General features: G+C 42.2%; 3 protein-coding genes across 4 annotated transcripts; 1 reads left to right on the top strand and 2 right to left on the bottom strand.

Moving 5' to 3' along the window:
- Positions 1 to 3,282: 3,282 nt before the first annotated feature.
- Positions 3,283 to 8,284, bottom strand: nrn1lb (neuritin 1-like b; the record flags this gene model as incomplete). The annotated part of the gene is made up of 3 exons (XM_083996188.1): positions 3,283 to 3,589; positions 5,334 to 5,481; positions 8,224 to 8,284. 3 exons carry the CDS (start codon positions 8,282 to 8,284, stop codon positions 3,283 to 3,285), a joined length of 516 nt encoding a protein of 171 aa, XP_083852314.1.
- A 3,801-nt stretch (positions 8,285 to 12,085) lies between these two features.
- Positions 12,086 to 15,705, bottom strand: thap11 (THAP domain containing 11). Its single transcript, XM_083994466.1, has one exon. It carries the CDS (start codon positions 15,383 to 15,385, stop codon positions 14,507 to 14,509), a length of 879 nt encoding a protein of 292 aa, XP_083850592.1. The 5' UTR covers positions 15,386 to 15,705; the 3' UTR covers positions 12,086 to 14,506.
- Positions 15,706 to 18,766: 3,061 nt separating this feature from the next.
- On the top strand, positions 18,767 to 24,184 carry gfod2 (glucose-fructose oxidoreductase domain containing 2). 2 transcript variants are annotated; one of them, XM_083969291.1, is made up of 3 exons: positions 18,767 to 18,821; positions 20,280 to 20,656; positions 22,696 to 24,184. In XM_083969291.1, the coding sequence occupies exons 2-3, from the start codon at positions 20,404 to 20,406 to the stop codon at positions 23,601 to 23,603; spliced, it is 1,161 nt and encodes a 386-aa protein (XP_083825417.1). In that variant the 5' UTR covers positions 18,767 to 18,821; positions 20,280 to 20,403; the 3' UTR covers positions 23,604 to 24,184. The 2 variants fall into 2 exon arrangements, with proteins under 2 accessions (XP_083825417.1, XP_083825416.1); XM_083969290.1 differs by having other exon boundaries at positions 18,782 to 18,825.

Raw genomic sequence — 24,184 nt, 5'->3', positions numbered from 1 at the left:
CTAAATTTGGTTTAGCCTACCCTATATGTGGATATGGAAAAACCCTTTGAATGAACTTGAATGCAGCTTTAAGAGACTCATCTTTCTCCTTGTATAGTCGCCAAATAAGGTTATTGTTCACCTTTCATTCATTATATATCCCATACTTATATACGTTTACATAATGACATGTGGAGATGCTGTCGGTGCAGCTTATAGGTTTGTGGCATTAGTTTATTTTGCTGGTGAAATAAAGTCCTGGTCTCTGTACATTTGTTCGTACAATCTACTACACATGGGATTCATAATCCCCGTCCCCGCCATATTATGTATGGTACACACCATCTGTTACAGAGCAGAGGGCAAAGGTCAAAATCCCACAAACGTTTTCTTTCCATCTCACTCACTCATAAGAGAGGATGGGATGGGGGTATCTTTGCTAAGGACAAAAACTATTTGCTTGTATCTTAAACACTTCAGCAGCTGGATGCAGGACGTGTGAGATCTGGAGCACCTTAAAAAGATTTCATGGTGATGTTTCAGATTTTCAGGAGTGAAATACGGGACAAAGGGAGATTAGAGTGAGCCAAGGTGTTCTGGGGACAGTTCAAAGACTTAGTAGCTGATCCTCCAGGCGTGTGCTGTTTTCAGAAATATCTAAGGATCGTCTCACTTGAAAACAAAATAAAGGGAAAAAAAAGGCCTCATCAATTTTTAATGAAGATAGCCTACTCATGTAAACCAGTAAAATGAAAACAAGATAATGATCATCATGACATGACTTTACAGAAGGATTTTGTTAGACTGTAAGAGAAATAGATGTAACGGACAAACTAATCAATGAAATTGACATGTATTTGTTTTTTTTCTGACAGATTTATGTCAAGTTTGTTAATAATTGAACCTGTTAATCAGAGTGAATTGTGATCTTGTTTCACCTGATACAATTTGACTTTAACTGCCTCCAAATTTCTGCTGAAAACACAATAATACCTTCATACTGTAGCTATAGTTTTTAATTTTCATATTTCCTATTTCTGAGGCTCAGTCAGATTTGAATCCTTGTCTCCGTTTCTGTTTTGTCCACAATATAATATTGAAAATCAGCTGTCAAGGCCAAATCAGGGATATAATCTGGATTTTTAACATGAAGTGTCGTAGTAGACGAAGCCTCTGACCGGTGACCTTCAGTCCGACTGATTTGAAGGGAAGTGTATGAAACAGCACTATTTAAATCAGCCATTAAACCTGTTGCTGCTGCTGCTGCTGCTGCTGCTGCTGCCGGTGACCTGGGATTAAATCACTGTAACATGAATATGAAGCAGCGCGTCCACCTGAGGTTTCACTTACAGTAACTTCTTAAATTCAGCATGGTGCTATAATGATGTTATGACCTTCGGCCTTCAATGGTCACACCCACGCACATCATATTCAGGTCATGACACACCGGCGCCGCGGCGCAGAGAATCGCTATCATTCATTTTCCGTCCACAGTTGATATTTATATCGTCCAGGCTCGGAGGCATTATTGTTTTCAAAGGTTTGGAGGTGCAACCTGCTACACTGTGGATGAATAAAGACAGATGAGATTAATCTAGTCATGATTCTGCTGTTATGAAACAGCTTAAGAGTATTAAGATTACACACAAAACCTGAACAGAAACACAAAACTTCAAGAAAAGCAAAGGGAGAGAAAAAAACTGTGCTTTATGTCTGTCAGAATAACTTTTAATTCAGTTTTTTGTTGGGTTAAAAATCAGAGTGAAACAAAGAAGGCATGCACCACTCTTATAATGTTGTGAAGAAAAAAAATATAATAACAAAACCAGATAAATAAACATTAGATACATTGACAATGTGAAACCCAGTGAATAAAATGCTGTTGACTGGCTGAAAATAAATAAATTACGATGAAATTACAATGAAAACACTTATCTTCTTCTCACCACATATGCATTTAGCATGTATGTCTCTTTATTTTTTAACACTTTCAGCACTTAGTAAATCATTTTGTCCGACATGTCTTTTGTTAAGCACACTGAATTACATCTGTGTGTGATAATGTGCTATACAAATAAATTTCCCTTGCCTTACCTTGCCTTTTTATTTTTCTAAACTGATTAAAGTAAAGTTTTACTGTAACCAGCTGTGGAAAAAGCAACATACAGTATAACTGCTTGAAAAGGAACGGGAAAAACCACTGAGAGGGTTCACATGAAATGACACGGTTTTAAACAAGTGATAAAAATTTAGCAACATGCGCACACACACACTGCAAAGAATCCGTCCACACACAAATCTAATTTACTGACCTTTTACCCAGTCAAACAGGGCGATGAAATTAAGCTTTCTGCACTAAGACACTGTGTTGACCCTCATAATAATACTTTCCTCTGGGTCACAACTGATTGGATCACAAATCTGCCATTAAAAAAAAAAAAAAAAAAGATCCCTCTACTCTGTCTTGTCCTAAAATTCACCTCGTATCACTGATGTGCTGTAGTAAAAATTGCATTATTGCCATTTGCTTATTGGCAAAACTTTTCTCTCTGTTCTGGAGATTTCGGTATCAGAGGGCCTTTCCAGACAGAAATACTCTAACCAAGCAACAGTGCATGATGTTTATTTCATTTAACACCCAGATTGGTTATGTGCAGTGCACATATCTAGGAAAGAGTGACACATTTTGGCAAAAAAGGATGATTTATATAGCCTATTTATGTCCTTTTTGTCCTCTCTGAGTGAACTAGTCATACCTAGTTCATTAAAGCAGAAGTAAGCGATCCGGTCGTTTTGGCTAACTTTCTGTCAGCCGATGGAGTTAGCAGTCCCCGCCCTCGTCCCTACGTCACCACATTCACGTGCATCCCTTGGCTGCACACACATGCCGTTCTCTCTCCTCATTGGATAAAGGTTGTAGGATACAAGGAAAGTTTTCTCCTCAGCTTACAGCAGAGCAGAGTGACTGACAGACCCGTGTTTCAGACCAAACACTCTATATAAGTGATTGCTGTCGGAAGATATAACTATTTAAGACTTATATTAACACAAATATTCCGCTTACTTCTGCTTTAACCTCCCTGTCCATGTAAGAAAATAAATACTGAACCAAATACTTCATTATGATCCATCTGAAATCCTGATTTAAGGATTGATATGTAATCAGTCTGACTTGTGAAGAGTGTTTATACCCTCGTGTGTTTGGATCATAGTGGGTGTTGGAGTGGAGGACTCTCTGATGACCAGCTCATTGATAGATCGATCAACCAACCGTCGTATACACACTACACTACAGTGACTTAACTAACTCCTGAGCAGAACCAGTAACGTGCTGCACACGGGGAGCAACACCGACGAGCCGAGGGCCGGGCTGTGCTTGTGCGTTTGCCCCTTCAGCGTCTCCTGGTTGGTCTGGTCGGAGGTCGGGGGGCTCTGGGGTGCAGGCACGGTGCTGGGCGGGAGGGTGGTGCGGCTGGCACACATGTCGTAGAGGTTTCCAGAGAACTGCGTCTTCCTGGACTCTTGTCTTAGAGACTCCCAGACAGCTGCCGGCTCTCCGGGACAGCCGGCCAGAGCGGAGTTAGCACAGACGTGGAAGGCGTTCCAGGACCTTTAGGGGGGGGGGGGGGGGGGGGGGATGTCAATAAATGTCAATAAATGTAAAGTGTAGGAAGATAGTGGCCATGCAGATGTCACCAAGCAACTACAACAATGCAGTGATGAGATTATGCAACAGCAGAGCAGAGGTTGAAGACCTATTTCATGCTCTTAAAATCTTGTTTTTCCTGACCTCCAGTGGTTTAATCCTTTATGTTGCTGCAGCGATGTAGCTACTGTGGTTGCAGGTCGAACAGACATTTGGATATTGGATATGAATTTGATATTTAGGGTAAACATGCAGCTGGTCCTTTAACAACAGAATAAAAACGTGTCTGATGGGGGTTTTTTATGGATGAGTGAAGATATTTTCAGCTAAAGTTGTATTGTTATCGTTTGTACGGCAGCTTATTTTGACCAATAGTTATGTTTGTTTGTTTTTTTGGTGACATCTAGTGGCCTAGTAGTATTTATGACAAGAACATAGGGAGAAGTGTGGTGACGTATAAAGGCCATGAAACTCCATGTTGAAAAGAAGTTATCTTGTTATTGTTGTATGGATCAATCAGACTGAAGAGCTTCATGAGTCATATTCATACAATTACCTGAAATCATGTTGTTTTTCTCACACTAACCAAAGTCTATTTCTAGTACCTAAAACCTAATGTTGTTGTTGTTTTTGTGCCTAAAGCTAATGAAGCCATGACCGTTGTGGTAACCATCACCATCACCATGTGGTTGTGGAAGAAAACAACCTCCTTGATTGTTTAGGTTGAAGGACTTGTTGGAACTAAAACCGTGGGCAGCCCTTTAATTGCATAGTAATGTCAAGAAATAGCCTAGAAGTAACGGTCAATTTCATAGTTATGTCATGTTTGTCATAAAGGCAAAAGATTACACGTGCTGTTCTTTGAGTTTTTGGGGAAAGGCCAGAATGTTTCTCCACCAAGTCTTTGCAATTGGCCATTATTGCTATTTCTACACAATCAATCGTTATTTCTTGGCTATATTTCTCAACATTACTATGAAATTGACAGTTATTTCTAGGCTATTCCTAGACATTACTACACAATTAATTGTTATTTCTTGGCTAATACTAGACATTATCATGTAATTAGCAGCCTGTAAATTCAAGGGTTACCAAACAGTGGCGTTTCAGGCCACAAATACTATTAATAACAGTAAGAAGTCACTGTAGGTTTGTCACCACGAGGACTTGATAACATCCAGTGTGATTAAACAAAGAGAGTTGACAGCTCTGTGAGGTTAAGCTGAATGCTAACATGCTCTCAGTGACAATACTAACACGTTGATGTCAAAAAGGCACAACCCTTAACACCTGCACAAACCTTATCTTAATGTGTTATCATTTGCTTTCTGCACATACATATAAGTGAGTAAACCTGAGGATTATGAGAATGTGATTAGTTTTGCAGGTGTTTTTTAAAATATAGATAAGAATTTAAACCATTTGCCCAAACAATGTCCAACTCATGGCTGCACTTCAGGAAAAGGGGATCAACAAAATGATTCAAATTCATCCTCTAGTGACCATGAATGTCTGTCGTGCCTCATCGTCCAATAGCTGTTGAGATAATTCAGTCTGAACCAAGGTGGTGAACTGGCCACAATGTGTTAGTGCCACACTGCTTATTCTACTGGTACAAGCATCATGAAACAGAGAAGCTCTAAGGATAACGTATTTAGGTAACAAGGTGTAATTGGATGATTATGTGGTCACAGAAACACACACGCACCTGCAGATTGCATCAATGTCCTGTGTGCTCTGGTCTTTTTGTGTTTCCACCAAACTGTCCCCAAGTGTGAGTAAACACTGGGCAAAACTCTTGTAGATGGAGCCACATGAAACAGGAACTGCAGCTCCAAGAGACGCAGGGACCAAACCTGGTGGTGAGGAGAAGACAAGAGAATCGTATGAACGTTACAATCACATGCAGTTTCATCCGAGCGGTGCATGTTTATATGGGGACTCCGTGTGTGTGTGTGTGTGTGTGTGTGTGTGTGTGTGTGTGTGTGTGTGTGTATATCTAAAAAATGGGGATGAGGGAGACAGAGAGGGGAATTGAAATTACAACAATCTTGTAGCGGGAAACACAATGTTTATGACGTGACCCATCCTGTGCTTAGTCGGATCAAACAAATACAGAAATATGTTGTATTCCATTCATCTGGAGGGATTATACTTCCTCAAAGCCAAATTCAATGTAGGACTGCAAAAGCATGTGTGAGCTGTCTGAGTGCATAGATCAGCTCATACATAACACATCCCTCCGAAATTGGTTTTTTAGTTTTCACCGGAAAAGATCCCGAAAAACTGTGATGCCAGGTTTGACTGGAATATTTGAACACCGATCTGGTGAAAGTGTGTTTGAGTGGGATTTCTCCTTGTGCACTGGACCGTGTGTGTTTGCTTTGTTGTTTCACCTGAAGAAGCTGCTGCAGGGTCAAAAAGAGGTTTATGTATGTGGAGACATTAATTTATGCTATTGCTCAACATCTCACTCCATGGACATTTCCACAAGAGTTTGGCTCCTGGTAACAACTCTATTGACTCTTGTTTGCTAGAAATCAAATCTAAAATCATTTGTTACTGTATGAGAGCCTGTTTGGAACGATGCAGTGGTGTAATTGTGATGTATGTATGTATTTATTTGTATATCTGCTGTATCTCATATGTATGATTTTACTGCTGCAAATCAAATTGCCCCTCGGGGACATTAAAGATTTTCAAATCATGTCAAATCCAAACCGGGACAATATAAGAAAAATAATTCACATTGTAATGTTTAGTAGATCCTGGTTTTTGGTCATCATATTTTACAATTAGTTGGGATTACATGTCAAGATGACATGTGCTTCAGGTAGTTGGACTTTGGTTCAACAATTCAATTTAAAACCAACAAAACATCAATGAGAGTTGTGTAATCACTCTGCATGAAATGTGTCCTAATATAAAACACCTGATGTCACAATCTGTATTTGACCAAATGTCAAACCAGTGTGAACATCTGATCACATCAGTGGCCTGATGGTGACTAGGAAAAAGGGAAAACCACTTCTTTGTAGGGCTGCAACTAATGATTATTTTTCATGTAAATTAATCTGCTGATTATGTAAATGATTACTCGATTAGTTGTTTGGTCAATAAAATGTTGAAAAATGTCAATCAGTGTTTCCCAAACCACAAGATGACGTCCTCAAATGTCTTGTTTTGTCCACAAACCAAAGAGAAACTCAGTTTATTGTCATAAAGGAACAAAGAAACCAGAAATATTCACATTTAAGAAGCTGAAATCAGAGAATCTGGACTTTTTTCCTTAAAACACGACTCAAAAAACGATTTTTCGATTATCAATATGTTCTTTGTTGACCTTTTCCTCATGGTACTATCATGTTGAAACAGGAAGTGGTGTTCTCCAAAGCCTGTAACGATTTTACCAGGACAATGATTTGACCCAACAGAGTCATTCATCATCGGTCAGGGGCATTGTAAACTGGCACACGCTGGAAGCTATCAGTACAATCTGTTATATCTGACTTGTGCCTTTAATTTGTTTTTTGATCCAGGCCCAAAAGATCTTTCAATGTGCACAACCTACAATTGTTGCCACAAGGTTGAAAGCATTCAACTTTCAAAGGCAGCTCTGTTTGCTGCAGCATTAATATTCCCCTAAATCTGAACTAAAAAAAAAAAGAAAAACAGGCCTGGACCTAAACAGGACAGAGCAACCTTTGTAGAAAGATGTGACTCTGTGCATCCGCAGCTCTCAGACTGTAAAACCACCTGAGCAAAAACATCTCAGAAGCCGTTTTAATACATAAACTTCACTGTAGTGTAGTGTTATAACTCACTGAATTGAATCATCATGTAAGAATGCACATTGTCAGTGCTGACAGTTTTATTTGATTGATTTAGTCCTGTTGTATTTGCCTCTTTAAATTCATCTGCGTGATTGTGTTAATTCATTTCCTAATGGTTTTTTTTTTTTCATTCTGATATTATTGCCTGCAAATATGTTGTTATCCTGTTTGTAAAATGCCCCTGTAGTTGTTGTTTTTTTTCTATCCAAAGTGTTATCTTCCTCTTAAAACCCTCATAAATGATGCCACAATTCACACCCAAATACATGATGTTGTACAACCGGCTGCACACACACACACACACACACACACACACACACACACACACACACACACACACACACACACACACACACACACACACACACACACACACACACATGCACTAGAGAGAGAGAGAGAACATGAGGGGACAGTGAGCGTTTCATTAAGGTAAGTGCATTTGTAAAACCTTCCTCTCCTCGGCTGCAGAATAGGCTCAGTGAAATATCTTTTATCGGTCACGTTAACTACATTGGACTCTGCTGAGCAGCAACAAAAAACAAAATCTAAAGAAAAAACATGTTTTTAATTTCCCATGAGAAAAGAAAAAGAGCTGCATGTATAATCGGGAACAGTGCTCAGCATGAGACAAGCAAAGCAAACTCAGCACAGAACTTTTCCCTGAAGATCTAAATACACACTCTCTCTCTCTCTTTCTCACATACTCACACATACAACACAATGAGACAATAACTGAGGAGTAAAAAAGACGTCCTTCCTTACCTAGACAGAGAGCGATGGGCAGCAGCAGCATAGTTGCGGTGCCCGGACGCCGGGACTTCATGACTTGGCTCAGCAGAGTCCCGTCGTGGAGCTGAGTCCCACCTCTGAATCAGAGGCTCTGATGTGATGGTGTGATGATGTGAAGCTGTGAATCCAAAGAGTCTGAAGTTTGTGCTTTAAAATGTGATGATGATGTGTCCTCCTGCCATCCGCCGGGAATTCATCAGATTGCAAAAGTACAGCAATGCACAACCCGGCTGGATTAACAGTGAAAGGGACCGATGCATTGCAGAGAGTAAGAGGATGTTGTATTAGTGTGTGTGTGTGTGTGTGTGTGTGTGTGTGTGTGGGCTGGGGAGGGGCACAGGGTGAGAGCCATGAGAGCTTGGATGCAGCAGACCAATGACAACACCACAACACAGCACACTGGATTAGAACGATCTCATTTCCGGTTTCCTCAGTATTTAGAACATTTATTTGAAAAACATAATAAAATACATATATAGCCTAGTAGTATAAATGGTGATCATGAACTCGCCACACACACACTCAGGAGCCATCTCTTCCCTCTGCTGCAAACATCTGGTTTTCACTGTTGAACAAGGGCTTTCTCACTGATGACAAACATTATCAGAGGCGTCAGGAGGATTCAGGAGGACAGATGGATGACGTCCCACTGAGGACGGGACAATCCATCCCACCTGGGAGCCCGGCGTAGATGCACAGCAGCTTCCTCTGAGAATAGCAGCAGCCCATGTGAGGATCATCTACAGCTATGTGGGTCATGTGAGAATGAAAACGGGAAGCACGCTGTTTGAAGACGGGGGAGACTGTGAAACCATCCACCTTATTCCCAACTTTTCTAACTTGAGCGCCTGTTCTCTCCCTGTCAGCCTCCAAATCCCCTGCTATGCCCCCCAGATGGCTCACACTACGTGCATTAGTATAAGTCCTGGTTCACATCTGTATGCTGACACAGGAGGAATGGTAACCCATTGTTAATCTGCAGCTTAAAACAACCATTAACTGCAGAATAATCTGTCTGTGTCAGAGGCTGCTGCCACGAATCAATACATCATGGGAGCTACTTTGGCTGCATGTCAAACCATGAGTCTTCCTGAAAACATCTGTATTAGCTCGGCAAATGAGGGTGTTTGTGGTTTTTTTTGTTTGTTTTATTTTAGGCTCTTATCTCGCGGATGTGCCCAGAATGAAGCTGGATGTGACACATGTTTCCAAACATGGTGTGGAGTCAATAATCAGCCCGTATAGTCTACCTCCTCCTACCTTAAAGCACCTTAACAGCACTGCACCTTTGAAATGTATAACTTTGATAATTATTTTATGTTGTATATACTGTTTTATTATTATTATCTTGCACTGTTTTTAGATTTTACATCGTCTTCTTTTATCTTGTGGTGCACGGTGGCTCTGTGGGAGCACCCTCAATTTCGTTGTACATTGTGCAATGATAAAGGCTGTCTATCTATCATGTGGGTGTGATGTTCACGTGTCAACATACTTTCTGACTATATATAAAGTGAAGAGTGGATACAACCCTGACAGATACTATCATGAAATGTCCTGCAATAATGAGTCTGATGACCCAAAGAACAGGCGTTCCCACAGTCAAACACGGTGGTGACAGTTTTATGCTTCAGTGCATCTGGAACTGGAAAATCTTGTCAAGGTGGAAGGAGCCATGAGGAAAGAAGTATATGTGAAGATTTTGAAAGAAAACCTTAAAGGGATAGTTCAACTTTTTGGCAAATTGGTCCATTGCCATAATCCCTATAGTCGTAGGAGTAGGTTCGTTACCCTAATTGTCGGTGCAAGCTATTTTTAGAACGGCGGAGCAGAGCCGTGAGCTGCTTATTATCTCATAGCATGGTGAATGTGCAGGTCACAACTTGTCCACAAGAGCGTTTTGGAGTTGTTGGATTGTGTATTTGATGAGTTTGATGAGGGAAACCAAGAAATCCCATTAAGCTCCGTAGCGTAGCTCTAAGCAGCTCACGGTTCTGCTCCGCCGTTCTAAAAATAGCTTGCACCGACAATTAAAGGTAACGAACATACTGCTATAACTATAGGGATTATGACAATGGGCCAATTTGCCAAAATGTTGAACTATCCCTTTAAGCAGTCAGCAGTAAAACTGTGTTTGGGTCGTTGCTTTGTCTTCCAACACGACAATCAACAAAAACATATAGCAACGACCTCCAGAGGACCAAAGTGAATGCACAGAGCTCTGACTTGGATCCCATTGAAGATCTGCGTGGTGGAGATACTGAAGACCAAGGTCCATGCCAGAAGGAGCTTGAGAGATTTCTTAAAGAAGAACGGGCTGAGATTTCACAGGAGACGTGTCAGAGACTTGTTGAAAACTAAAACAGATGACTGTTTGCTGTTATCCAGCAAAAGGGGATGCAACTGATTATTAGCATCAATAATTTTGACCCTGGTAGTTTTTGTTTTTTGTGAAATAATTCTGTTTCTGTGTGCAAAGTAAATTAATGCAAGCATCCAAAATTAAAGCAGAAGTAAGCGGAATATTTGTGTTAATATAAGTCTTAAATAGTTATATCTTCCAACGGTAATCACTTACATAGAGTGTTTGGTCTGAAACACGGGTCTGTCAGTCACTCTGCTCTGCTGTAAGCCGAGGAGAAAACTTTCCTTGTATCCTACAACCTTTATCCAATGAGGAGAGAGAACGGCATAAAGGGGCGGTCCTCTCTGTGTGTGCAGCCAAGGGATGCGCGTGAATGTGGTGACGTAGGGACGAAGGCGGGGACTCCATCGGCTGACAAGAAGTTAGCCAAAACGACCGGATCGCTTACTTCTGCTTTAAACTATAATGTTTGAAATTGCTGTGTTAAAATATTTTTGCTGTTTAACAGCACTTGGGAAATACTTACAAAAAAGTGAAATTTTCATAGGGAGGCTAATAATTTTATCCTCACCTGTTATCTCCCTACAGACCACTGATTTTCTTACCTGCTGCTTTTCATTGCACAGGATGACCTGACCCTCCCAGAGTTTCCCCCTTTTCTTGAACCACAGTTAAGTTTTTAATTTCATTCATTTTACATTTTACCAAATCAAGTTGTCGGTATAAAACTTGATCGCTCCAGTGGATCTCCGTTCAGTTTCAGTTTCAGTGATGCTGCACCAAACACCAGACTGTGAAAACCAATCACCACCAGTTTGTTTCATCGGTGGCTGTCAATGATCTCATGGAGAATAAGGAGGAAACTTTCACTAGAAACACATTTTAATGGCCAAAACAAAAGGAGACGCAATGCAGCTCTCAGCATTTACTTGCACCTCAAATATAGTGTTTGCAGTCCCACCAGGACATGTGGGAAAAGACAAACAAAAAAAACATTATTTATGTTCTCTGCAGCACTATTGTTTATTATGATCATCAATTTTTCATGTCGTTATTGTTTGTGTAGTTGTACTAATGCCCAACAACACAGTTTTCCATAATATCTTACCTTGAAAAACATAAATATGTTTTCACTTTTCTTACTAATTTAACAAAAAATGTTAAATGTTGCCTATAATACTAGTACATGAACTCTGCGTCAGCGAAATACAGATGGTGCAACTGGGGAGGAATTTGGTTGAAATAAGCAAATATTTGATCATAGAATAAGTAAAGCAATATGATAATTTTAGTGTCAACATATATCAGTATTGTCTTTGGACAGGATTAATTACAAAAGGCACATGAAGTCTGTTTTATATTCTATATAGTCAAATGCTTTTCTGTGGTTCTTGTTCAAGCAAACATGTCGTTTCCAAGAATATTTTATTATCAAAATGAAATCAATGATCATCCTTAATGAGATGTAACTTCATGGCAGTCTTTGTCCCATGTTTTGCCGCCTTCACACTGCTTCAAGATCACGAGTTGCTGACATAGTTTCACTTCATTCACATCACGTTATTAAGTATTAGACGCATGTAATCTGACATGAGAAGCTGCTCTACGTAAAGACGGCCGTGGTGAACGGCAGCAGCCATAGAAAAAGGAAGATAGAGTTGTGTAAGTTTGATTGACAGTCCTGGATTAAGGCATTATGCAACACTGTTGGGAGTAAAAAAAAATAAATCCAGATGAGATTAGGATCTGGATCCTCGCTCTCTATCCTTCCATTCATCCGCTTCTCCCTCTTTCTCTGTTTCATGCGGCACATTATCATGATTAGTGTTTAAAAGGACACATTTGAAGTCTGGGTTGAGAAATGCAGTTACAGGTTTAGATTCACATTATTGACAGAAAAATTGAAGGTGCGATCAAAGATGCCACGATCAGATGAAGTAGATCAGTCTGTATACAGACGGAGCTGGAGCTCGGCTTCTCAAGCTTTTATCTCACTGCCATCTAGAGGGTGAACGTCATGCTGCAACACGAGCACATGCATCTCACACCACACCACCTGTTGTTTCTACTGTGAGAGGAGTCTTGACACACGTCGAAGGAAAAGAGCTGAAACAAGTTCACAGAAATGAGTTGAAAGATCAGCAGCAGAAGTTTCATAAAATGAGTTTTTTAATAACTGTGATAAGTGATTCATGGATTTAAAACACCTATAATCACTTGCTGGTTTCTCAGTTTTAACAGTTCGCTGCTTTAAAAACCCTCTACTAGTTGTTTTTCATTACATCTTGTAAGGTCTGCTTTTTAATACTAAACCTTAATTGCAATAAGTTTTGTGACATTTTAGTTCTTTCTCACCAAAATCCAAACACACAACTAACTTGTTGCACCTTTCCGATTTCCTAATGTAACACTTCAGGCACCAGTTTCTGTCAAACATCGCTGAAGAAGTGAAACAGCACCTCAATACTAAGATTTTATGTTTGAACTCATGTTTTGTTCCGTGACTGAAGATTTAATGTGATATATACAGTAGATTGAATTTCCTACAACTCTGCACAAGTGCTCCTATATACTTTGACAATAGGCCTGACTGACAATACTGCTAAAAATGTCATTTTTAATCTCATCTTTCCCTACATGTCCAAACCAAACCCCTCACTGAATGAATCCCAATGAGTACGAGCCAAATCTACCTCAACTCTAAGGCAAAAAAAACAAAACAATACAACACAACACACACCAGGATCTTCTTCTAACGCACCGTTTCTGTTGTGTTAGGCTACTGCGACACCAGACGAGACACGTTCTGTTGACTTGAGATATTACTCAGCATGAATCAATTTCAAAATGAGATTTTCTTGAAAATGGGAGCAGAGCGGAGCTGTCAGATCAAGTTCAAAGATCTGTGCTGTGTAACATCCTGTGCATAAAAAAAAAACACTTATGAACAGGGCAGAGAGATAGAGATGCAGCCACAAAACCTCTGTGTGAGAGAAAAATTATACAACCATAAACAGGCACATATGTCTCACAGACACACTCAGGTTGCATAAAATATCATGAGAAAGTGGGGTTTCCTATGTTACCTCTCAGAAGAAGGAAAAATAAAACAGTAAAAAAAAAAACGTATGTCTTCAAGAAACATATTTTAATAAGATGTCATTTCATTTTTCAGTGCCCTTTTCAAGTTTTAAGGAATCCTCCAAAGTCCTTTTTTTCTGTCACACAAATGTTTTTAGCAACAAGGCAACTCAGATGAAGTCATGGTATAGAGTTTCTTTTTGTCACTGACTAACACCATACGTGTGCCAGAAATAGTGTTTTGGTTACACACACAAAAAAAAATCCTATATGGATACTTGAGCTTGGTGGTGTACTTGACGTTACCCTCTGCAGCTTATTGTGAGAGGGGTTTTTTCCACCAACCTCCTAGTTTTTCAGTTCAAAAAATATGGAAATAAAAACTTAAAACGTCAGAGAAATCTGAAGGAGGAAAACTTTAAATGCAACTAGGCAGCTTTTAGCATCAGTCCGCAGTATAAATATGCAAAGCCCGCCTAACTTTCAGTCCTGGTTGGAGGAAAATGAAATGCTTGGTGTCTCTGACCTCTTTGCCCGGCTGCAGATCAGGAGTGGACTGTGCATGTTTGTATGTGATTAGCAATGAGGTTATTACTATCAGCTACATAAACTAGGCAGCCAACGTACATCAAAGCCTACGAAAAATCAGCTCTACTTGTTGAAAATAAATTGTCATCGCTCTTAGTTTGTTTTGTTTGTTTTTATACAAAATAGGGCTGGGTCTGCTGTCTCGGTGTCATCTCTCTGTGTGTCTGAGTCTCAGTAACGGGTCATCTCTCTCCAGTGATGTTGCAAAAAGCATCTGCATCATCAGATTTTCTTGCGGACGGTGAAAGCCACCGAGTTCCCGTACAGCAGCCTGTCCCGCTCCCGCACCTCCTCCTGCAGCTTGGCCTCGGCGACGCGCAGCTGGCGGATGGTCGCCTTCATCTCCTTCATCTTCATCTCCATCAGCGCGATGATGTCCCGCTGCTCGTTCAGCTTCCGCAGCAGCTCGGCCGACGTGGTGCCGGTGGTCAGCGAGTACGAGTGGTCCAGCGGGCTGCTGGTCACGCTCACGAACTGCACCGGCACCGGCTGCAGGGCGGCGGCGGACCCGGCTTCGGCCGACGACTCCTCCGCGGTCAGGTCGTCCTCCGCGCCGCCGCCGCCGCCGGCCGGTGCAGCTGCAGCCGCCGCCGCCGTGTAGCAGGTCCCCTCGGACTGCGCCGGCAGCCGCGCCGTGCCCAGGTACTCCCCGTTCTGCCCGATCTGCACCACCGTGATGGTGTCGTCGCTCGCCTCGCCGCCCGCGGTGCCCTCGGCGCCCTCCGCCGCCGTGCTGCCCAGCACGCTGGTCAGGACGATGCCCGAGGTGGCGGCGGCGCCCGGTGCAGGGACCCCGGCGGCGGTGGACACCTTCCTGCCGCGGCCCCTCCGGCTGCGGCGCTCGTTTACCCCCCGCAGCGGGAACAGCGACGGGACTCGGACGCTGTAGGTCTTCCTGCCGCCGGCGAAGTGCACGCTGCAGACCCGGTGCCCCGTGGTGGGCTGGAAGGTGCTGAAGCAGCCGCTGACCCCGGCCCGGGAGATGTTCCTCAGCCACAGCTCCCGCAGCGACGAGTCCTTCGGAAACGTGTAGAAGCGCAGGTCTCGATCCCGGTGCGAGTTGTTGTAGCAGCCGGGGACGCAGCAGGTGAACCCGGGCATGGTGCCGCAGCGACGAGGGGCAACAGCCGCAGTCTGGGGGTGAAGCTCGGCTTAATTTATTGTTGTTTCTTGTATATCTGTGCGTTGTTATCCAGCTCCGCGGCCTGCAGGCGGAACTACACGTCCCACAACGACAACGACTTCCTGTTTATTTTCTACCGAAGACGGCGCCGATGCTCCGCGTCGCGACGCCGCGAACCGCCGCGAACCGGTCCGCCGTCGGAGCGAGAGAAGCTTCTTACTGCTGTTGGAATCAAACCTGGGCTTTTGTTTTCGGTGGTTAATGTTTTGTTTTGTTTCTTCGCAGTGTTATCGGGCCAACCGACGTCCGCTGAGAACTAAAAGTACCATAATCCTTTGCGCTTCCTGTCCTGGTCCTGGTCCTTTAACCGCTCGAGCGCCCCCTGCCGTCACAGTGCGGAACAACAGCCTAGCACCGCGAGGCGAGAGGCAGGTTCACTGATGATATAATACATCCATGGTTCACTGGTGTTTACATTAGTCGACATTAGTCCGTGATGGAGAAAGTGTCATGATGATGATGATTCACTTAGGCAAACTAGCTACCAACGTCACACTATGTTTAATACATTTAAATATACATGTCTTATTTGTTAGTATGAACTTTTATCGGGTAAATTCTATGTTGTATTTTAATGCATTACTTGTTGCCTTTTTTTATTTTTAGGTTGCCCTTAACATCTGGCCAGGGACAACGGATGAAATTAGCAGTTTCTGTTAAATACTGTTGATTAGTGTTGCATTGTCCCTGTTAAATGAACCAAAATTATAAGGAGATATAAAACACAGTAATTCAGTTAGTGCAGAATGAACAATTGTGCAATGTAATGTAATAGGCCTATAAGTGCTGGTGTGCAACTCTTTAATAATTATTATTTTTCAGTATTGAAGAGTCTGATGGCTGCTGGCAGGAAAGACTTCCTGCTCTTTTCAGACTTGTATCAGTCTGTGACTGAAGCTGCTTCAATAAAACGCCTCCAACTCGTACAAGATATTGTGTTAAATGTAAGACTGTTATGCTAAAGATGCAGTAATGCATATATCCAACTTTCTGTATCCTATGTACTATGTCCTCTGTACAATAAACTAGCCTAAGGTTTCTCAGTTTCTGTGTCATGCCAGACAAAACAAAACACCATACAAAAAAAGAAACTCCTAATGGTGCCTTTTCAAAAACAAAAGAGAAAAAGACCTAACCCCCTAACCCCCTTCCTCCACTAATTTCTTTTTGTGAAACCTAGCAACCTTTCTGCTGTTAAGGGTTTTCTTGGGAGTGTTTCCTCAGTTGATGTGAGGGTCTAAGTGCAGAAGATGTTGTAATGTTGTAAAGCCATTTGAGATAAACTGTTTGTAAAAATGGGCTACACAAATAAAATTGCCTTGCCAATATTTAATATCTGTTTCATATTACAGTTGGAGACTCTGACTTTAATTAGTTTTAATTATGGATTCATATTTGATTATTTTCTCTGACCATTGATTTGTTTGGTTTCTGGCTTGGTTTACCACCGGGTAAATAAATGCAGATTAAATATTTTCCTCTTAAGCGGAGTAGAAGTTTAAAGGAGTGTGAAATATCCAGGCGAAGCATGAGGACCTTGAATTTGTATGTGAGTAAACTTAGTGCTTGGCTACTTTCCACTTCACGGAAATCAGTATCAACATCTGTTTACATTAATGCTGATATTATTTTCCATGCTGCATAATAGATCTGGTGTGTCAAAGGCCCTGCACAGGTGTTTTCAGTTACACCGCGTTATTAAAAATCCAGTCAAGCTGAAGTTAGGTGGAGCCGTCCTGGGAATTACCTGATGTAACCGAGCCCTCTGAAATAATAAGTCCTGAGAGAAGGTTTAATTAACAACTAAGTAAAAACACCTCCTGTGTGGCTGGGCCAAGGGTGTGTTGGGACGATGTTGTGAGATATCCTCTTCCTCACAAAAGAGTCGTTCAGTATGCACCCATGAAGGTCAAATGCAATCATAAATAGTTAATTGTTTTAAGAATAACACACACCACTTTTTTGACATAGTCCCAATATTTATACTATTTGCCAATATGATATACGTATGTGTATTTCCCCTATATCCAGACAAGTGCAGTCTTGAATATTATTTAAAAAAAGAAACGAAAAAAAAACATGTATTAAAGCTTGCCTGTCCATATTAAACACAACAGGTGGTTAATTTGAATTTTTTAATCTGTTTGCCACAGCTTTACCAGTCTTGCCATCTGAAACAGCCATGTGGTAGTAACCTTTACCAGCCACCTGATGGCCTTACAGACTCTTAAGTGCTTGAGATTGTGGCGGCAACAACAGGGAAGAAACAGCTCCCTGTCTCCCAGAAGGGGGTTGACCTGTTTTTGATGTTGGTCTTCATTCATGGAGCTGGATGGCTGTGTGTTTCTGAGCTCTGCATTTCTGTCAGCTTCCTTATGACCCAAGCACAACTCCATCTGTCAGACCCTATAGTGGATGTTATCTACGGATTCATACAACAGAAACACTTCATGCTCACTGAAACACCCTACCTTACATCTTAGAAAAGAATAGAATACATCTTTAATGTCCACCAAAGTGGAAAATTGTCTTTTTAGGATGGATAGAATAGGAGTACTATTAAAATATTGTACAGATTGTAATTAGCCTATCTGTGACTTTACATTTTTTGATGGTCTGTAACAATTTGCCCAGGTTGTGTTTATGTATTTTCAAGTTAATTTGCAGAATCGTGCTGTTATCATCTTCACTGTGTGGTCCTATTGCATCTCTAGTTGTTTGCATCCTTTTGTGGTTATTTTATGTCTTTATTTTGTGTCTTTTGGGGGGTAATTTTACATCTATCTGCCACTTTTTTGTCTTTACATGGATTTTTTGTTTCTTCGCAGTCATTTTTTCCTTCTCTTTGGATAAAATAATTAATAAATTAATCAAGTAAAACTGGGAATTTACGTCCGCCGTGTGCGTCACTAACTGTTGGTGACCCATCTCCGGCCTCGTGCTGTCTCTGGCCCCGCCCACAGTTTCGCCGACCGTTGCTGCTGAAGTTATGCTGCGTTCAGGACAGCTCGGAACTCTGAATCTCCTTGTTGAAAACTCCGTTCTCCAACATAAGTAGGTAATCTGTAACCGTCAGTAAATATTTTCATGTATTTTGGCATTTTGATGTTTTTACCAGTGATGGTGTGGATCTTTTTTTCTTTTTTTTTTTCTTTTTTTATGGTGTGGATCTCTACGGGTGCAGATTGTTGTGTGACGTCAGACAACTGATGGGGTTTCGTTGCACTGTTTCAGGTCGGAGGTCGGAAACTTCCGAGTTGTCCTGAACGCAGCATTACCATTAGCAACTGGGCAGCGCCCGGCTCAACACCAACCGCCGCCGCTGCTGCCGCTGCTGATGTCCTGCCCAACACAGTAGGTACATAACTCTCCTTTTCGCCACGTATTGTCTTTTTGTCGCTTTTAAAAGAAACACCGGATACTTTAACTTTAGATATTAACTCTGTAAAAGATTCGTACGTTTGTCGTTATGTTGTGGCTGGCTTTGCTCCTGTCTGGCCCGGCTAGCTACACTCGCTAGCTCACGTTATCAATAACCTCAGTGTGTGTGTGGAGCAGCTGAGCGGAGCAGCACATAAACAATAATGTTATATGTTTACATTAGATGAAGTAGTGGTCAGTTTATGATGGGGGTTTGTCGCATCGTAATACTTGTCGTTAAGATCCAACTACTGTTGAACCGTCGGCGACAGTTTGGTGAAGCCACGCTACACTGAACTGTGGCTTTGTTATCGGACCAGTCCACAGCAGCAGCACAGGACGCCAGGGTTACACTTTACAGTCTCTGTGTGTTTAAGAGAGATAGATATATCTGTATATAAAGGGAGGAAACTGTATGTTTGTTTGAGCGCTAAAGGTATATAGGTATTGCAGGTGTACATTGAGTATACACTACACACACAAACCACACGCTTGTTATCAGTCGGTTGTTTTCCAGGTCACAGGGAGAGAGATGAGTGAGGTGCACAATCAGGTCCAGACAGGTCCAGACACACTCAGTGAAAGCTGTGCTGGATTGAAACCAATGACCCTAACCCTAGAACCATTTCATTATCAATTAAGCTGATGATTTATTGTATGAAATGCTGGAAAATATGGGAAAAATACCATTATTAATTGCTCACAGACCTAGATATCCTAAGCTCAGTTCAAAGATACTCAGTGTACTAGCACTTATACACATTTGAAGCTATAGATGGAAATGTTGTACATTTATGATCGATACATTGACCTGTATTTGATCAGGTTAACACACAAACAACAAAAACATTATCTGAGTGACTGATATCCACACAGTAGTTACACGTCAGATCAAGAAACCATCAAACCTAAAGGACAAGTTAGGAGAGCCTCAGCTGAGCGTCACGGTCTTTCAAACAGAAATTAATGAATTGATCCGTCTGCAACTCTTTGTACAGAAATGTCACAGAATTATTGTTTAGCATGGAAACAGGTCATACACTCAGATATAAATTAAACGGCGTTTACTTTCAGATGGGTGTGGATCATCTGAGGAATGGTATGTTAACTATGTAGCATGGCACAATGTAAGTGGCTGTCAGAGGCAGCTGATTGGAAAAACTGGTCTAAACCTGTTAGTACAGACCGAGACCTGCATTGTAAATTGATAATATATAGATCTTGTTTCATGAGTTACTGTCTGTGGTTTGATGATCGTAAAGTTGTGATATATGATGACAAAATGATTATGGGACGTAAATACAGAAACACACTCACTCAGAATGTTTTTGCATTATTGAAATGAAAATTTGTGATTTTGTTAGTAAATGGTGTGTTCATTTATTTCTGCAGGTGAACTCCCTCTGATTCCCAGACGACAGTGAAGTGTCTTGACATACAGGTGGATCAGAGGCTCTTGGGATGTCAGTGGCACTGGCCATGGTTCACACGTAAGGTCACAGCGAGCAGCACTGCCATGCTGCCAGGAGTCGGTGTGTTTGGCACGGGGAGCACAGCCCGGGTGCTGGTCCCGCTGCTGAAGGCTGAAGGCTTCGAGGTCCATGCACTCTGGGGGCGAAGCGAAGAGGAAGCGCGCTGCCTGGCGAAGGAACTTGGCATCCCGTTTCACACCAGCCGATCTGACGATGTCCTGCTGCACCAAGATGTCGACCTCGTCTGCATTCATATTCCACCTTCAATGACGAGGCAGATCGCTGTCAAAGCACTGGGTAAGAGCTCTTAAACACACATACACACGTCGTTTACTAAAATGAATACTGTATGCAACTTAAAGAGGAACTATGCAGGATTTGCAGCTTAACTATGTTCAATTTTTACCTTTAATTAAACAGCTTTAGAGTAATTGTGATAGTTTAATAAATGACCGTACTTGTTATGAGGGAGAATAGAGGCTCTCTGTCTTCCATGTGCGTGTCACATATTGCGTCTCTTTGCTGAAAACCAACTTTGCAAGATCAGTGCCGCCACCACCACCGCAGTGTCCCAGCTCTCGTCTCTGTGGCACCGCGACACAAACATATCCCGTAATCTCTTATTGACGGACTAAACTGCATAAACATACACATTGTACATGATGCATAACGTTATGTACCACTCTATGGATTGTTTTCTCGCAGGCTTTGTTGTAAATAAATGCACATGGCCGAGAGGAGGGTTAGCAACACAGCAGAAAAGCGACCACGAGACTTCTTTAACATCAGTGCTGTGTCTACAGACATATATTGGTGGATGTTCAGGATATAAATCCAACTGATTTCGTTTCATTTACAATCAAGAATTCAGAATTTGAACATGATTGACAAATCAATTTGGCTTCTTCTCTGACCACCTGCTCCAGATCTTATTTTCCACTTTCCATTTAAACTGTGTGAGCGTCTGAGTCGAACAAACTGCTATTGTGACCTGACCGGCTGGGCGTGTCAGTTCAGGCCTGGAAAGGATCTGAATTTTTTTTGGACTATGATGACAGTACTCACCAAAAAAGGATGCATGTTCTCAACATATTTTGTATCTTACAGAAAAAAAGGGATTTATTTTTATCCTATCTTTGGGATGTGTTTTAGGGTGATTGTAGCCTTGACCACTGGGAATATTGTCGACGACTGAGGGGGGAAAAAAAGACAAAAAGCTTAGACACCAAAATCTGAAATTAACAACATCTAACGTCTGTTCAGCAAACACTGTAGCAAACATCACTTCTCTGTGCTATCGGAGAGCAGTCGATCTATAAAGTTAACTTACTGTATCTGATGGAATTCCTGAGTGTTGACTTCAGCTTCCTGTTTTAGTTGCAACTTCCTGAGTGTGTCCCCACCAAAGGAATTACCCACACCACTAAATCCAGTGGGTACTGAACGCTGCTGATCTGATCTCTATATAAAAAAAGCCATGTCGACCCTCTGCTGTCATCTCTGCTTACAGGAGAATATTGACTTTTTGTTTATTCATACCAAACCCCAGGAAGTGGATTGTAATGCCATCTAAGGCCATCAGCTTTACAGTGCGCCTAAGCACTGGGAAGTCCACACCACACCCACAAACCATATTTATATAACATATACATATATCATAACCTGTAACAGTATTCATTTAGCTGCCATTGTAACGTTACAGCAAATACAATATACTTTATTGTCCTGCTCAGGGAAATTTGTCTTGACAGCCACAATGACAGCAAACGTACATCATCAGTCATACCATCATTCACAATTACATAACAGTATTGCACATATACCAGAACATAACACATACATACGCTATACATAAATAATACATCACCATAATAAAAGCACTATAAAAATTAATGCTCAAACTTCGACCATTGCATTGTTTAGGAATTTGATGGAGGTTGGAAAGAATTAATTCTTTAAACGGTTGAGTTTACAGTGAGGGGCTCTACTGTTTATCGTCTGCCCGGGGTCAGAGGGTCATATTCTAAATCAAGGATATGGGATGAGTCAAATAAAAACAAATGCAGACGTGAGATTTTTTGTCATTGTTTGTAAAGAGGCAGTTGTTTTGGAGACTGCAAGTTCGAGCTGGATATTGTTTCAAAACTGTACTTATAAAATTTATAATAATAAATAATATAATAAATAACTAAAAGAGGAAAAGGAACTGCTTAACAACTGAAGGGCTTTTCTGTGGAAGGTGAAAATGTTAGTGTTGTTTTTACTTCACATATCATTGACTTCCTTCTTATTTGAATCTGAGTAACAATAACAACCCTCCCTCTCTCTTTCTGCAGGTATCGGGAAGAACGTGGTCTGTGAGAAAGCTGCGACCGCCGTGGACTCATTCAAGATGGTGACCGCGGCCAGATACTACCCCCAGCTGCTGAGCATTATGGGCAACACCCTGCGCTTCCTGCCAGCTTTCGTCGCGATGCGGCAGAAGCTGGCGGAGGGATACGTCGGCGACATCCAGGTGTGCGACGTGCGAGTCTACGGCCCGAGCCTCCTGGACCAGTCGTACGGCTGGACCTGCGAGGAGCTGATGGGGGGCGGCGGCCTGCACACGGTCGGCTCCGCCATCATCGACCTGTTGAGCTACCTGACCGGCGCCAGGGCCGGTCGCGTGCACGGCCTCCTGCGGACCTTCGTGCAGCAGAACGGTTTGATCCGAGGCATCCGCCGCGTCACCAGCGACGACTTCTGCTTCTTCCAAATGTTGATGGGCGGGACCGCGGCGAGCTGCTCCGGCGGCGTGTGCTGCACCGTGACCCTGAACTTCAACATGCCGGGGTCGTTCGTGCACGAGGTGATGGTGGTCGGGTCCGCCGGGAGGTTGGTCGCCAGGGGGACGGAACTTTACGGGCAGCGCAACGGGAGCAAAGGCGAGGAGCTGCTGCTCGGCGACAGCGGGTGGGCGGGGCCGGAGGTGAAGGAGATGATGCCGCTGCCTCACCTGCAGGGGCTGAGCGCCATGGTGAAGGCGCTGAGACAGTCTTTCCAGGCTCACGAGGAACGCCGGTCGTGGGCGCGAGGGCCGGTCGCCATGGCGCCGACGTTCGAGGACGGTCTCTATGTGCAGACGGTGGTCGAGGCGGTGAAACGGTCCAGCTGCAGCGGAGAATGGGAGTGCGTCGAGATCATGAGTCAGGAGCCGGATCCAAACCACAACTTGTGTGAGGCTCTGCAGAGAAACAAGAACTAAGATGTATTTATTATTATTATTCGCCCGGTGCAACTACTACGTGTCTGACAAGACTGGGCTCCGAATGTCGCTCCTTTTACTTCAGTCGCTTTGGCCGTTTACATTACACACGATGACTACTTTCACATTTTGAACAGAATATGTTGGTTGAGCGGAGGATTTATAACTGTTGTTGATGTTTGCACCCCCACAGTCGCTTTTTGTTCGTTTGTTTGTTCACTAAATTGTCATTCGCAGCTCCATTATTCTGATTCTCATAAGAACGTATTATAAAAGCTCTGGATTTACTTCAAGTGTGCCAAAATACCATACCAAAAAAAAAAAAAAAGGTACAGTCTGTGTTGTCACTGACACTTGAAGTCTGAGTTTCTGCTAAACAAAGCTGATTTGGATCACCTGTCAGCAAAACACCCACATAATGTCAAATATTCGCCACGGGCAAAACTGTCTGAAAAAACACAAGTGAATGTCTGACCATAGCATTTCTTTTACTGTGGAAGTTAGTAAATAATCAATAGCAGAACATTTGGGTCCAAACTCTTATTCCAGATACCGCGTGAGGTTAAAGGGATAGTTCAACA

This window comes from Trachurus trachurus (genome assembly GCF_905171665.1).
Source record: "Trachurus trachurus genome assembly, chromosome: 3".
NCBI lineage: Eukaryota > Metazoa > Chordata > Actinopteri > Carangiformes > Carangidae > Trachurus > Trachurus trachurus.
This window is presented reverse-complemented; position numbering and strand designations above follow the sequence as displayed.

Coding starts and splice junctions, on each gene's coding strand:
- thap11 (XM_083994466.1), bottom strand. CDS start 15,385: ATGCCCGGGTTCACCTGCTGCGTCCCCGGCTGCTACAACAACTCGCAC.
- gfod2 (XM_083969291.1), top strand. CDS start 20,404: ATGCTGCCAGGAGTCGGTGTGTTTGGCACGGGGAGCACAGCCCGGGTG. Junction 20,657..22,695: donor GATCGCTGTCAAAGCACTGG/GTAAGAGCTCTT, acceptor CTCTTTCTGCAG/GTATCGGGAAGAACGTGGTC.